The sequence below is a fragment of the Bombyx mori genome, chromosome 21 (genome assembly GCF_030269925.1).
Source record: "Bombyx mori chromosome 21, ASM3026992v2".
Lineage (NCBI taxonomy): Eukaryota > Metazoa > Arthropoda > Insecta > Lepidoptera > Bombycidae > Bombyx > Bombyx mori.
The window spans coordinates 1,392,353-1,406,374 of NC_085127.1; the positions used below are offsets into that span (position 1 = coordinate 1,392,353).

General features: G+C 37.3%; 1 protein-coding gene across 5 annotated transcripts in view; it reads left to right on the forward strand.

Annotated features, from left to right (window-relative positions):
* The window catches only part of LOC105841531 (uncharacterized), a 273,844-nt gene that overhangs the window by 255,912 nt on the left and 3,910 nt on the right, over positions 1-14,022 (forward strand). For all 5 annotated transcript variants that reach the window (XM_038018428.2, XM_012689788.4, XM_062674641.1 and 2 more), the window contains one exon: positions 11,263-11,351. In XM_038018428.2, the coding sequence (XP_037874356.1) occupies positions 11,263-11,351 (89 nt within the window). The remainder of the gene's footprint in view (positions 1-11,262; positions 11,352-14,022) is intronic.

Sequence of the window (14,022 nt, forward strand, 5' to 3'; positions counted from 1 at the left end):
GGTATTAAGATACCTTTTTTTTATTGCTTAGATGGGTGGACGAGCCCACCTGGTGTTAAATGGTTACTGGAGCCCATAGACATCCACAACGTAAATGCGCCACCCATCTTGAGATATAAGTTCTAAGGTATCAAGTAAGTTACAACGGCTGCCCCACCCTTAAAACCGAAACGCATTACTGCTTCACGGCAGAAATAGGCAGGGTGGTAGTACCCACCCGCGCGGACTCACAAGAGGTCCTACCACCAGTATATACCTAGAGCATCTTAGGTATCAGATACCTAAGATTCTCTACGCATGTCTCACTGTCATATTCACACGATAAGAGAGATAAGGACGAGGCGTATAACTCAGCCTTTCGCATTTAAGGTAAAGCCGATCCCAATTTACCCTGAACTTAAATTACATGTCGTGATCTGATGACATCAAATGTAACTTTATGAGTTATAAATGAATCATGAATTCAATATTGCGCAGCCGGATTAATATAACAAATCCTGCAACAACAAATACACACTATTTACATGACAATGACATGATAGTCATAAATTATTTTATAGCTACAATTCATTACGGCCGACCTTATTTCTATTGTTGTAAAGTATAATTTACTGGAGTCAAAGTCTGACGTAAATCATTTGACTTAATTTAATTTGTCATTTCGAAGACGCTTTAATGGAATTAACGATTCCGTGTAATCGATTATTCCTTGTATTGTCTCATAAATTATATGATTCTGGTATTGAATCTGGTGTTAGCTAGTTTTCATTATTTACACGAGAGTATGTAAATGATTATATTTTCCTCGATTTTCGCGACCCGTATACGTAAATAAACTACTTTTACGTTTTATTCTCGAATTTATTCTTATTTCTCACCCCCCCCTGAGATTCTCATCATTAACGCCTCCGCAACTGGTGTAGGGAGTTCAACACTCATATAAATATTAGCCTATCCATTAAGCACATGTATTTTCTACATGGATACCAAGTTTCAAGTCAATCGGATGCATGGTTCAGTAGCTATAACGGAACATCCTTTACGGATGGTATGGTTGGTTATGGTTTTTACAACCATTGTAGATTTTTATATTAGTATAGCTATAGATATTTATCATTATTATTATTTCTGACATTTCGAATATTATACAGTTTTTGTGACGCGACACACGGTGAGTCGTTACATGATGTATCGATAAAAGGCGTTTTAATTAATAAAACAATTTTTTTATTATTTGACTAAAATACCTAGTCAGGTCATAAGTATTGTCACACAGTAAAAACTTTTCTTTTAGAATGCTGGCCACAAAAAAGTTTATTGAATTCGAATTTCGAATTGTTCATGAAAATAAAAATAGTATACATTTAGAATTTTACTCATTTTTAAATATGGAGTGGACGCTTAAAGAAGACCGTGTTGCAGTTATTGCGTTGCATCGTTGCGGTTACGCGCCAATTCAAATTTTTAACATATTGAAAAATTTGAATATAACCAAAAGATCCGTTTATCGTACCATCAAACGATACAATGAAGACTCTAGTGTAGATGACAGGTCAAGAAGTGGCCGCCCTCGGTCTGTTAGGACTCCAGCAGTGATAAAAGCTGTGAAGGCGCGAATTCAAAGAAATCCCAAACGTAAGCAGAAACTGTTGGCCCTTCAGATGGGGTTAAGCAGAACCACGGTGAAAAGGGTGTTAAATGAAGACTTAGGGCTTCGGGCATATCCAAGAAAAACAGGACATCGTTTGAATGCTCGTCTAATGGACCTGAGACTAAAGAGATGCCGCGCTTTGTTGAAGCGGTACGTGGGAAAAAATATCGGGAAATTCTTTTTTCGGATGAAAAATTTTTTACCGTAGAAGAGAGCTACAACAAACAAAATGATAAGGTGTACGCACACAGTAGTGAAGAAGCGAGCAACCGTATTCCGCGTGTCCAACGAGGTCATTTTCCATCCTCGCTCATGGTATGGTTGGGAGTTTCTTATTGGGGCTTAACAGAGGTACATTTTTGTGAGAAAGGTGTAAAAACGAATGCAGTTGTATATCAAAATACAGTCCTGACGAACCTTGTGGAACCTGTTTCTCATACCATGTTCATTAACAGGCACTGGGTATTCCAACAAGATTCGGCGCCAGCTCATAGAGCGAAGAGCACACAAGACTGGCTGGCGGCGCGTGAAATCGACTTCATCCGGCACGAAGACTAGCCCTCCTCCAGTCCAGATTTGAATCCGTTAGATTACAAGATATGGCAACACTTGGAAGAAAAGGCGTGCTCAAAGCCTCATCCCAATTTGGAGTCACTCAAGACATCCTTGATTAAGGCAGCCGCCGAAATTGACATGGACCTCGTTCGTGCTGCGATAGACGACTGGCCGCGCAGATTGAAGGCCTGTATTCAAAATCACGGAGGTCATTTTGAATAAACTTTAGTGTCATAAGAATCTATGTTTTGTTAAGTTCATTTTGGTATATGAATGGTTACATAATGAATAAACTTGTTTCAATTATTTTACATTAAACATGTGACAGAATTTATGACCTGACTATGTAAAGTTTTCAAGTTACTCATTAAGAATTATTCACTTTTAGAGTATTGTGTTTTGTTCTCATCGACTTATGTTTTGAGTTTAATAAAGATTTGAAAATATGCTATTTTCTTATCACCTGCCACACCGAGATGTCAGTAAGGCTTTTTCACAAATCTTACAGAGTTACAGAGCTTTTTCACACTATGAAGTTTGAAGCGGATTTTTATTTATCTTCTCAGTGGGTCGGGATTCTGATCCAGTGATCGATTCTGCCAAGCACTGCTCTTGCTAGGGCTGTGTTAGCAAATTCTCTCAGGTTAAGCCCGTGAGATCACCAACCCGTCAAGGCGTAGTTGAAATAGTCTCATAGGGCCTAGCGAAAAGGGGGGGGGGAAAGCAAACCTGGATATCCTTAGTCAAATGCGATAACGTAACACACAGAACTACACAGAAACATTTGCCGATTGAAAGCTCTATCTTTATCAAATTTGTTGTAGTTTCCGCGTATTGCATATTATGTACGTGCGTCGGAAACACACTGATCTGGCGTGAACGTACAATATCCACTCCACATTAACCTGCTGATTTTCTTTCCAATTAGAATCTTAGAAAACTCTATAACTTGGTGCTTCAATCAGTAAAAATTATGAATCAAAGAAATTCTGTTCAATTATAAGCTCTTTAAATTCAACAACGAAATTAAGATTAGCAAACGAATTAAATAAAAACATTTACGAATCAAAAACGTATTAAAACAAAACATTTTTACATTTTTGTTGGTGACAGAAACGATTTGAGATACAAATGTGTTCATTTTACGAGCGTCGCGTGCATCTTAATCACATATTAACAATATAAAAGAGAATGAAACAGTTACCTAAGTTCAATCTATTTGACACTGATGTTAAACATTATCCAATTGCTAAACCAAGCATAAGCTAAAGCATTAGCTAAGAAGAATCATACTTTAGTAAAAATGAAGAATATTAAACCACTTCGAAAAACATGTGTAACATTGGACTAATTATTATTATTTTTTTTTTTGTAGCTTAGAAGGATGGACGCGTTCACAGCCCACCTGGTGCTAAGTGGTTACTGGAGCCCATAGACAACTACAACGTAAATGCGCCACCCACCTTGAGAGCTCTAAGGTCTCAAGTATAGTTACAACGGCTGCCCCACCCTTCAAACCGAAACGCATTGGCCTTTGGATCCGATGCTCCAAATCTCCACCTCCATGAGATCAAAAAATACAGTAAAGCAACCCACTAGGACTACGATTATCTCATAAATCTCTTTGGATTTTAGAACAAAGACTTAGAATGTCACGCATATTAAACTCAATATCTTTATTATACTTTGAGCACATTTGACGTCACCGCCAACGAGCAAGCATAAACCTAAATTTAAATTTAAAAAAAAAACTGTTCTCATAACGAGATAATCAGTCAATGATTCATTAATTAAACTCGATTAACGCTGCAGTGATTTACACGTAAAGTTAATAATGTGTATTTTAATAATTATACGACACAGGTTTACGAAATCGATTTTCGAAGCGTTCAATCGATTCGATCCAATCGATTAACATAAATAATGTTTTAATTTTGCATAACGCTATTTCGCTATTCGTTTCCATTCAAAATAAATACCGTTTTTATTTATTTTTAAATTTTTAATTATCGATTTAATATTGACCAGTGGTATTTCATAAAGGATATCTAAATCATTAAAATATAAAGTTTATTTGTATCGAGATTTAGAGACCTGTGTACGAGTAAAGACAATAAGCTTTTGTTTTTTACTAGCTTTTTCCCGCGACTCCGTCCTTTGGCATAACGCTAAATTTTGCCCCACCACTTCATTTACGTAGAAAGTGAAGATAGTTTTTGAATTATAGAATGTTAAGGAGCTATTTAAACCCCTATTTTGAAACGTTCTTTATTGGTGCTCCACTTGTATTGGCCTTACCGGAGCTTTATATAGCCTATAGCCTTCCTCAATAAATGGGCTATCTAATACTGAAAGAATTTTTCAAATCGGACCAGCAGTTCCGCGTTCCAGATTAGCGCGTTCAAACAAACAAACCCTTCAGCTTTATAATATTAGTAAAGATAAACACGATATACTGGCTGTAAAACAAGTATTAGTTCTAATTTGAAACCTGTAATTTAGGGTTAGTTTGCTAGAAGGATGAACAGATGACCAATTCTGATTCGCGGGGATCTGCTGGATGCAAGTAGCGCAGGACCGATCCTTGTGGCGAGGCTTGGGTGAGGCCTATGTCAGCAATGGACGTCTATGGGCTGATAGAATAGAATCGCTAAGAAGACGTTGACGACTAAACACCACAATAATGCCACCGTCAACATTGACACATGAGGCTGGGCTCCGAGCTACATCGGAACATCAGCTTCTATAGGAGAACCCAATGGTCGTGGCGTGGGAGTCGCCGCTAGTGAAGGAATAACATCGTGTAATAAAAAGCAAACCTGCAAAATGATAATTTGCGTAATTACTGGTGGTAGGACGTCTTGTGAGTCCGCATGGGTAGGTACCACCGCCCCGCCTATTTCTGCCATGAAGCAGTAATGCGTTTCGGTTCGAAGGATGGGGCAGCCGTTGTAACTATACTGAGACCTTAGAACTTATGTCTCGGGGTGTGTGGCGCATTTACGTTGTAGATGTCTATGGGTTTCAGTAACCACTTAACACCAGGTGGACTGTGAGCTTGTCCACCCATCTAAGCAATAAAAAAAAAACACATAAGGCTGGGCTCCGAGCTACATCGGAACATCAGCTTCTATAAGAGAATCCAGTGGTCGTGGCGTGGGAGTCGCCGCTAGCGATCCGGCATCCAGTGAGGTAGCTCTGTGCTGAGCGTACCTTACCCCATCTGCCTTAGCTGAGTTGCGTCACATTCCATATCCGAACGAAGGTGTTTGAGGGATTAATAACCCTCCCAATGAGACCACGCAATAACTCCACGTCAAAAAAAAAGTGCACTGATACGAACCCAAATAAACACAGTAAAATCATTAGAGCGTGAATAGACGACTCACAATGAATCACTTGCAGTTGCTTGTTGCTAAACGCGCGTTTATCATTGCATTGTGAATGGACAGTATCATATCTGTTACATACTTTTTTAACGGTACTTTTTTTTTATTAAAAAAAAAATTGTTTCCGACCATTGGCGACTGAGCCTTTTGGCCATTTTTGTTTTTTACATTAAGTAATCCTCTCAGTGAAACAATGGGAAATCACTAACACTGTAATAAAAGTGACCACCGCCCTGCCTATTTCTGCCGTGAAGCAGTAATGCGTTTCGGTTTGAAGGGTGGGGTAGCCGTTGTAACTATACTGAGATCTTAGAACTTATATCTCAAGGTGGGTGGCGCATTTACGTTGTAGATGTCCATGGGCTCCAGTAACCACTTAACATCAGGTGGGCTGTGAGCTCGTCCACCCATCTAAGCAATAAAAAAAATTAAAAAAAAAACACAACGGACCAAGCCATCGCTTTTGTTCTATTTCATAATAACTATCCAAATACTACTCTGAACAATCCACCTTTATGAAGAATTTAATCTGAATGGACAGGATCTGCCTTCGCGTTCCCGCCAAACGTATTCTGATAGACGAACAAACATAAAACCATAGATTATCACAATATTGGAAAACACTACAAAGTTTAACGACATTAAACCGGCATCAGATTATTGATTTAAAACTATAAAATCGCTATAAAATTATATCGAACGAATCGTTATTCAGGTCAATGTTTTATTTGTAAATATTATTATATTTATCTCTAAACGTATAATTTAAATTATTATTTTAGTTATGAAAAAATATATATAAAAGAATTTATACTGGTTTACGAACGCAAACATTTTCTTGTGCCTATTAAAAAAGTAATCGGTTTTGAGTTGATAGGCGACCTCGTTTTGGGTTCACTACTATTTCCGTCGGGAATCCTTCTCGTGGTCTATTGTGAAAGGTATGACGGTCTTTTTAGGGCGGCCGTTCTTTGCAAGTCTCAAAACGCACCTGACTCAGCTTTTGGTGGGTTGGACCCACAGCAGACACCCTATCTTCTCCAAGAAATCCCTGGGCCTCTACGTAGCTGAGTGAGACCACTCTCGCTCTTAGCCGATAGGTAGATGTACAGGATCGTCACCTCATGTATGCTGATGATATTTTGAAATCTAACGTTAAGCTATCATTCGCACATTGCCGCCACTGCCATGGTACTACGAAAAAAATCCCTATTTTACGTGCAATGTACGTATCTAATGACATACTATCTGGCAATTTGAACTAACCTATAGACACAGCCTGCTGAATTTCTCACCGGATCTTCTCAATGGGTCGTGATTCCGATCCGATGGTAGATTCTGTGGAGCATTGCTCTTGCTAGGGCTACCATTAGTAACGCGACCTTTTTTTTTCTACTAATAAACTACTTTTCTACAGCAAAATACTTTAGTATGTATTTTGTAATACAATAAGGATTTGGGATAAGTAAGTATTCGGTAAGTTTCTAATAAACACATGGACAACAGATAAATGAAAGCGGGACATTTTTGTTCACGTTGGGGACAGCGGGACAATCCCGCCCAAAGCGGGACGTATGGTCACATTAAGTATTAGTTAATTCTTTCAGGTTGAACCCGTGAGCTCCTCTACCCATCCGGGCGTAGTTGGAATACCTTCTTAGGCTACCAGTTAATAGGTAGGCGAAAAAAACAGCTTACGAGCTATATGAAGTCGTCGTGGCCTAAAGGATAAGACGTCCGGTGCATTCGTGTTGAAGCGATGCACCGGTGTTCGAATCCCGCAGGCGGGTACCAATTTTTCTAATGAAATATGTACTCAACAAATGTTCACGATTCACTTCCCCGGTGAAGGAATAACATCGTGTAATAAAAATCAAACCCGCAAAATTATAATTTGCGTAATTACTGGTGGTAGGACTTCTTGTGAGTCCGCGCGGATAGGTACCACCGCCCTGCTTATTTCTGCCGTGAAGCAGTAATGCGTTTCGGTTTGAAGGGTGGGGCAGCCGCTGTAACTATACTGAGACTTTAGAACTTGTATCTCAAGGTGGGTGGCGCGTCTACGTTGTAGATGTCTATGGGCTCCAGTAACCACTTAACATCAGGTGGGCTGTGAGTTCGTCCACCCATCTAAGTAATAAAAAAAAAGTCCCAAATTAGTGTTCATACTATCACATTTCTCGTCCATTAGTGTTCTGGTAATATTTAATTAACTACTACTGGTAACTTTAAACATTTTTAATTCGTTAAAAAACAACACAATGACCCGCTATAATTGTTTGGCTCGCGCGTTTCACAATTCTTTTTAATTTAGATTACGTTGCAATAGTACTAACATCCGATTGATGGATTTGGGTCGCATACAGTTTCGTGTCAGGCCCGATTCAGTCAAAACACGAATCACAAAACTAAACCTAAAATACATTTCAGTTTTACATTAAGAACGGTGTATGAAATAAAATGAATGAAATCCCGTGGTTTTTGTTACGACAGTTTATTTTTTAGTTGTACAATAATTTATTTAGAGATTTTTAGTTTTGTATTTTTGATAAATAAAATAAAGTACGTAAATATGAAGCAAGAAAGTCGGTTAAATTAAATGAAGTAGGTAGGGTAAAGAAGCGGGGATTTTCCCCTCGTTTTTTTAAGGGATTTTATGACCTAGTAACTAAGACCTTTAAGTCATGTCTTATTTTAATTTACATTCTTATTTTTATGGAAAATGATAATATGGAGTGAAATGAATATGATTAATTTGAGACATTAATCAACTGGGATGAAATTAAATTAAATGAGATGATATGGGATGAAATATAATCTCAGTAAAATGGTGGTAATTTTCTGAGATATTTTCCGTGAACTTTTTGGAGGATCACGAAAAGTTACGTTCAGCGGCTTTGTTTCATTTTCCCACATTTGTGCACTTTCACAGATATTAAACAGTTAAAAAATCACCGTTACAACACATTTAAACCTGAAGAAACACTAAATAGACAAAATAAAACAAATCGCACACTTCACTCCTCGTGTTCCCGCCAATAAGTCCTTTTCCTTCATTTTTTAAGGGATTTTATGACCTGGTAACAAAGACCTTTAAGCCATGTCTTATTTTAATTTATATTCTTATTTTTATGAAAAATGATAATATGGAGATAAATGAAATTAAATGAAGATTATTAATTTGAGACATTAATCAACTAGGATGAAATTAAATGAAATGAGACGATATGGGATGAAATATAATCTCAGTAAAATGGTGGTCATTTACTGAGATTTTTTCAGTGGACTTTTTGGAGGAGCCCGAGAAGTTACGTCCAGCGGCTTTGTTTCATTTTCCCACTTTTGTGCACTTTCACAGATATTAAACAGTTAATAAACCACCGTTACAACACATTTAAACCTGCAGAAACACAAAATAGACAAAAAAAAATGTGTGCGTGTACTAGTGTACACACGTAAGAAGTGAAACTTCTTTATGGCCTTATTTTTCGAAAAATGATCTACATGCAACTTTCTAGAAATTGGTTAAATAAAGTTAAATTAGATAAAGTTTAAACAAAAGGATTTTATTATCATAGACATGAATACAAAAAAGTTAAATTAGATAAAGTTTAAACAAAAGGATTTTATTATCATAGACATGAATACAAAAAAGATGGCGCGTAACGGAAAAATGTGACGCGTAACCGAAAAATGTGACGGTAAATTTTTTTCCAACGCCGATAAAGAAGTTTCACTTCAAAAAAACAAATCACACACTTCACTCCTCGTGTTCCAGCCAAAAAAAATGTGTGCGTGTACTAGTGTACACACGTAAGAAGTGAAACTTGTTTATGGCCTTATTTTTCGAAAAATGATCTACATGCAAGTTTCTAGAAATTGGTTAAATAAAGTTAAATTAGATAAAGTTTAAACAAAAGGATTTTATTATCATAGACATGAATACAAAAAAGTTAAATTAGATAAAGTTTAAACAAAAGGATTTTATTATCATAGACATGAATACAAAACAGATGGCGCGTAACGGAAAAAAGTGACGCGTAACCGAAAAATGTGACGGTAAATTTTTTTCCAACGCCGATAAGGAAGTTTCACTTCAAAAATCCTTTTCCCTCGTAATTTTTTTAAGACAGATTATATTTAAATTACAGAGTAGTAAGCTTAATATAGATTATAGACGACACGCAGATACGGCAAAGGCGTTAACAAACGGCTCGCACGCGAATTCATTGCTCTTTAAAATCAAACACGAAATTCGATAACATCGTCTGATATAATCATGTTGTACTTTGTTATTGATATATTTATTATAATTATATTATAATTATCAACTAAAGCCAGTGTTTCCTTTTAATACAGACTTTTATCATTATTGCATGGGTATTTTGATAAGATTTTTATCGATTGCATTCCATTATACGAGATCTTGTTTTTATTAGACGGATAAAAAAATAACAATGAAATCCAATTAATGAATTTTGTTTTTGTTTTTAATAACCTCAAACGTTTTATCGTTCGATGTTATTAATTTTATTTGTGTAGATCAAAACAATCCCATAAAAATGATAGAATGAGTCGCATAAGTTTTTTTAATTTATGTTCGTGACTGAGAGATATGAGACTGAATCGACGTATTGACTTATATGTAGACATGCCAGGACTCAAATCCGGGAACTAGGCTATCAGTGTCCAATACTATATGAGCAAAACCGCTCCTAGCATGCGTTCTAGAACCACTTACACAACACAAGATCGAATCAAATTTTATAATATCCAAAAAAAATTGAAGTCGTCATGATCTGCTAGATAAGACGTCCAGTGCATTCGTATCTAGCGATGCAACGCAGGCGGGTTTAGAATTTTCTGATGAAATAGGTACTTAACAAATATTACGATAGACTTCCACGGTGAAGGAATAACGTGTAACGGGTAATAAAAATCAAACCCGCAAAAATTATAATTTGCGTAATCACTGGTAGGACGTCTTTTGAGCCTGCGCGGGTAGGTACCGCCCTGCCTGTTTCTGTATTGTAACTATACTTGAGACCTTAGAACTGATATCTCAAGACGCATTTACGTCGTAGATGTGTATGGGCTCCAGTAGCCACTTAAAACCAGGTGGGCTCTGAGCTCGTCCACCCATCTAAGCAATACAAAAAGTGATTGATTGAAAATGATTATTTTCCACCTGATGGTTGTTGTCTAGAAGAGATAACTCTTAGCGATAAGACTGAAAATTGTATTTTTTGTATTTAATGTATCGCATTGTTTATTTTGTTGGTCTACAATAAAGAATACTCTTTCTCTCCCTCTCTCTCTCCCTCTTTCTCTCTCCCTCTTTCTCTCTCCCTCTCTCTCTCTCCCTCTCTCCCTCCCTCGCTCTCATTCTCTCCCTCCCCCTCTCTCTCCCCCTCTCCCTCTCTCTCCCTCCCCCTCTCTCTCCCCCTCTCCCTCCCCCTCTCCCTCCCCCTCTCTCTCCCCTTCCCCTCACTCCATCTCTCCCTCTCTCTTCAATTGAAGTTATACATAAAAACTTGTGACATCCTGCAATCAAACGACTACTTATTTACGACTTATTTCTCTTAGTTTTGAAAACCATACGCTCTGCACTAGGCTCCTCTTGTAAATAATAATGATTTATTGATGTGCGTGTTCTCGATGTTCCAGGTGCTGTGTGGTGCAGTGGCGGACGCTGGCGACGAGATCGCAAACGTGAGCCGCGTGCGCCGAGCACCTCACATCTCGCACCGCATCACGTTAGTCCAAACTTTTTAAGCTATTGCATATAGCTTCTATCGCGGGCCTTGAGCGCGGCGATTGAATTAAGAAATTCCGTAACGAAAATAACCTGACACCCCCACTACGCATACTATGTAGCTCGCGTTCAACACATTCACACGATGCGCTTGTGTAGTGCTTGTGAATAAGCGCGTGGCGTGACGTCACAGTGCATGCGCATCATAAAAAGTCTGCCCATCTCTCCCTCACGCGGTCTAGGTTATGAGTGTGAAGGGGGCAGTTAATGTTTTGCTTTTGTTAATGTTTATAAATGTAGCGTGGTCTTATTTTATTGTTGTTTTAATATTAAATTATTATTGTCGGTTTATAATTGCATAAGTTGATAAAAAATGCTATGCAATAGCTTTACCGCAGTGCCACACGTGTTTTTTAATTACATAACGATATGGAATATTTTGAAGCCATCGTGGCCTAAAGGATAAGACGTCCGGTGCATTCGTATCTAGTGATGCACCGGTGTTCGAATCCGGCAGGCGGGTACCAATTTTTCTAATGAAATATGTACTTAGCAAATGTTCACCATCGGCCATGGTGAATTCAAATTCAAATTCAAAATCATTTATTTCAACTTAGATGTCAGTATGACACACTTGTTGAATGTCAAAATACAAATAACAATGTTAACTCTACCACCGGTTCCAAAAAAAGCCACAGTCCTGAGAAGAACCGGCGAAACAAACTCAGCGGGCTTTTTTTTTTTTTTGTTTTTTCTCAAATATTTTCTTTTTTTTAAATAAATAGAAATACATATTCACAATAAAAGAAAAAACAAGTCTAAAAAAATAATAATAATAATGAAAAATGAAAAGGCCAGGAGCGAGCGCCTCATTCCCACGTAGTGCCATCTAGTAAATAATCCTTAACTTTATAATATGCCTTGTTGCACAAACGTTCCTTAACAGTTTTCTTAAATCTATGAACAGGTAGTAGTTGAACGTTTAGTGGGATCTTGTTGAAAAGATGTACACCCAGCCCCCTAAAAGAGTTGCTTATTTTCTTAATTCGAGCCGCCGGCAACGCAAGCCTATGTTTGTTCCTAGTGTTCACATTGTGCAAATCGCAGACTCTGGGGAATTCTTCAATGTTTTTACGCACGTACAATAAATTTTCAAAAATGTATTGGGACGCTAAAGTTAGAATTTTGATTTCCTTAAACTTGTCCCTCAAGGATTCCCTCGGGTGCATATTCTAAATAGCACGAATAGCCCTCTTCTGCAGGATGAAAATCGTTTCGACATCGGCAGCATTGCCCCATAGCAAAATGCCATAGGACATAACACTATGAAAATAACTAAAATAAACCAGGTGTGCCGTATCTTCATTAATATACATTCGTTTTTTTTTTACCGCAAACGCTACAGAACTAAGCCTACTCGCTAACTTGCATATGTGAGGACCCCACTGCAGCTTAGAATCAACTGTTATACCAAGAAAAACTGTCGAATCCACAAGCTCCAGTGTCTCTCCACTTACAGTAATATTAGTGTCAACTTGTCTAACATTAGGTGTGGTAAATTTTATACATTTTGTTTTTTTGTTATTTAATAACAGATTATTAACACTAAACCAATGTACCACGCGCGAGATAGCATCATTCACATCGTCATAATCTTCCAAATGTCGTTTAATTTTAAACAATCATGATGTATCATCAGCGAATAATACGACCTCGTGACGGGTTTCAATAAACTTAGGTAAATCATTGATATATACAAGAAATAGGAAGGGACCCAATATGGAACCCTGAGGAACACCCATATTAAGTAAGACACCGGAAGATCTCGTTCCTTTAACGTCTACCTTTTGGATTCTTCCGGATAAATAAGATTTAATAAGTTCTAATGAAACGCCCCTAATACCATAATGGTGTAATTTCCTCAACAATGTATTATGCTCAACACAATCAAAAGCTTTAGATAAGTCGCAGAAAACCCCAAGGGCATTATGCGACCCTTCCCAAGGTGAAGGAATAACATCGTGTAATAAAAATCAAAGCCGCAAAATTATAATTTGGGTAATTACTGGTGGTAGGATCTCATGTGAGTCCGCACAGGTAGGTACCACGACCCCACATATTTCTACCGTGAAGCAATAATGCGATTCGGCTTGAAGGGTGGGGCAGCCGTTGTAACTATACTGAGACCTTAGAACGTATATCTCAAGGTGGGTGGCGCATTTGCGTTGTAAATGTCTATGGGCTCCAGTAACCACTTAACACCAGGTGGGCTGTGAGCTCGTCCACACATCTAAGCAAAAAAAAAAGGTAACGGAATCTTTGAACATGATTTTGACTCCCTTCAAAACATCGGATTAACTCTAAATTTGGCATACTTATTAAGGACCGATGACAATTCAATTCAATTTACAAAAAAAAATTGAAAAAATTGAAATTTAACTAAATAATGAAAAATAAATAACAGTTTAAAAAACTAAAAAAATACGCTTTTATAGAAAATCCAACTAAAAATAGAAAATAAATTTTAATAAATTTGAATTAAAAATAGTGTAAGAAAAAATTGAAAAAATGATTTTATTGTAAAAAAAATATTTTCTATAAAAGCGTATTTTTTTTGTTTTTTTAAACTATCATTTATTTTTAATTACATAACGATATTCGGAGTATTCCAG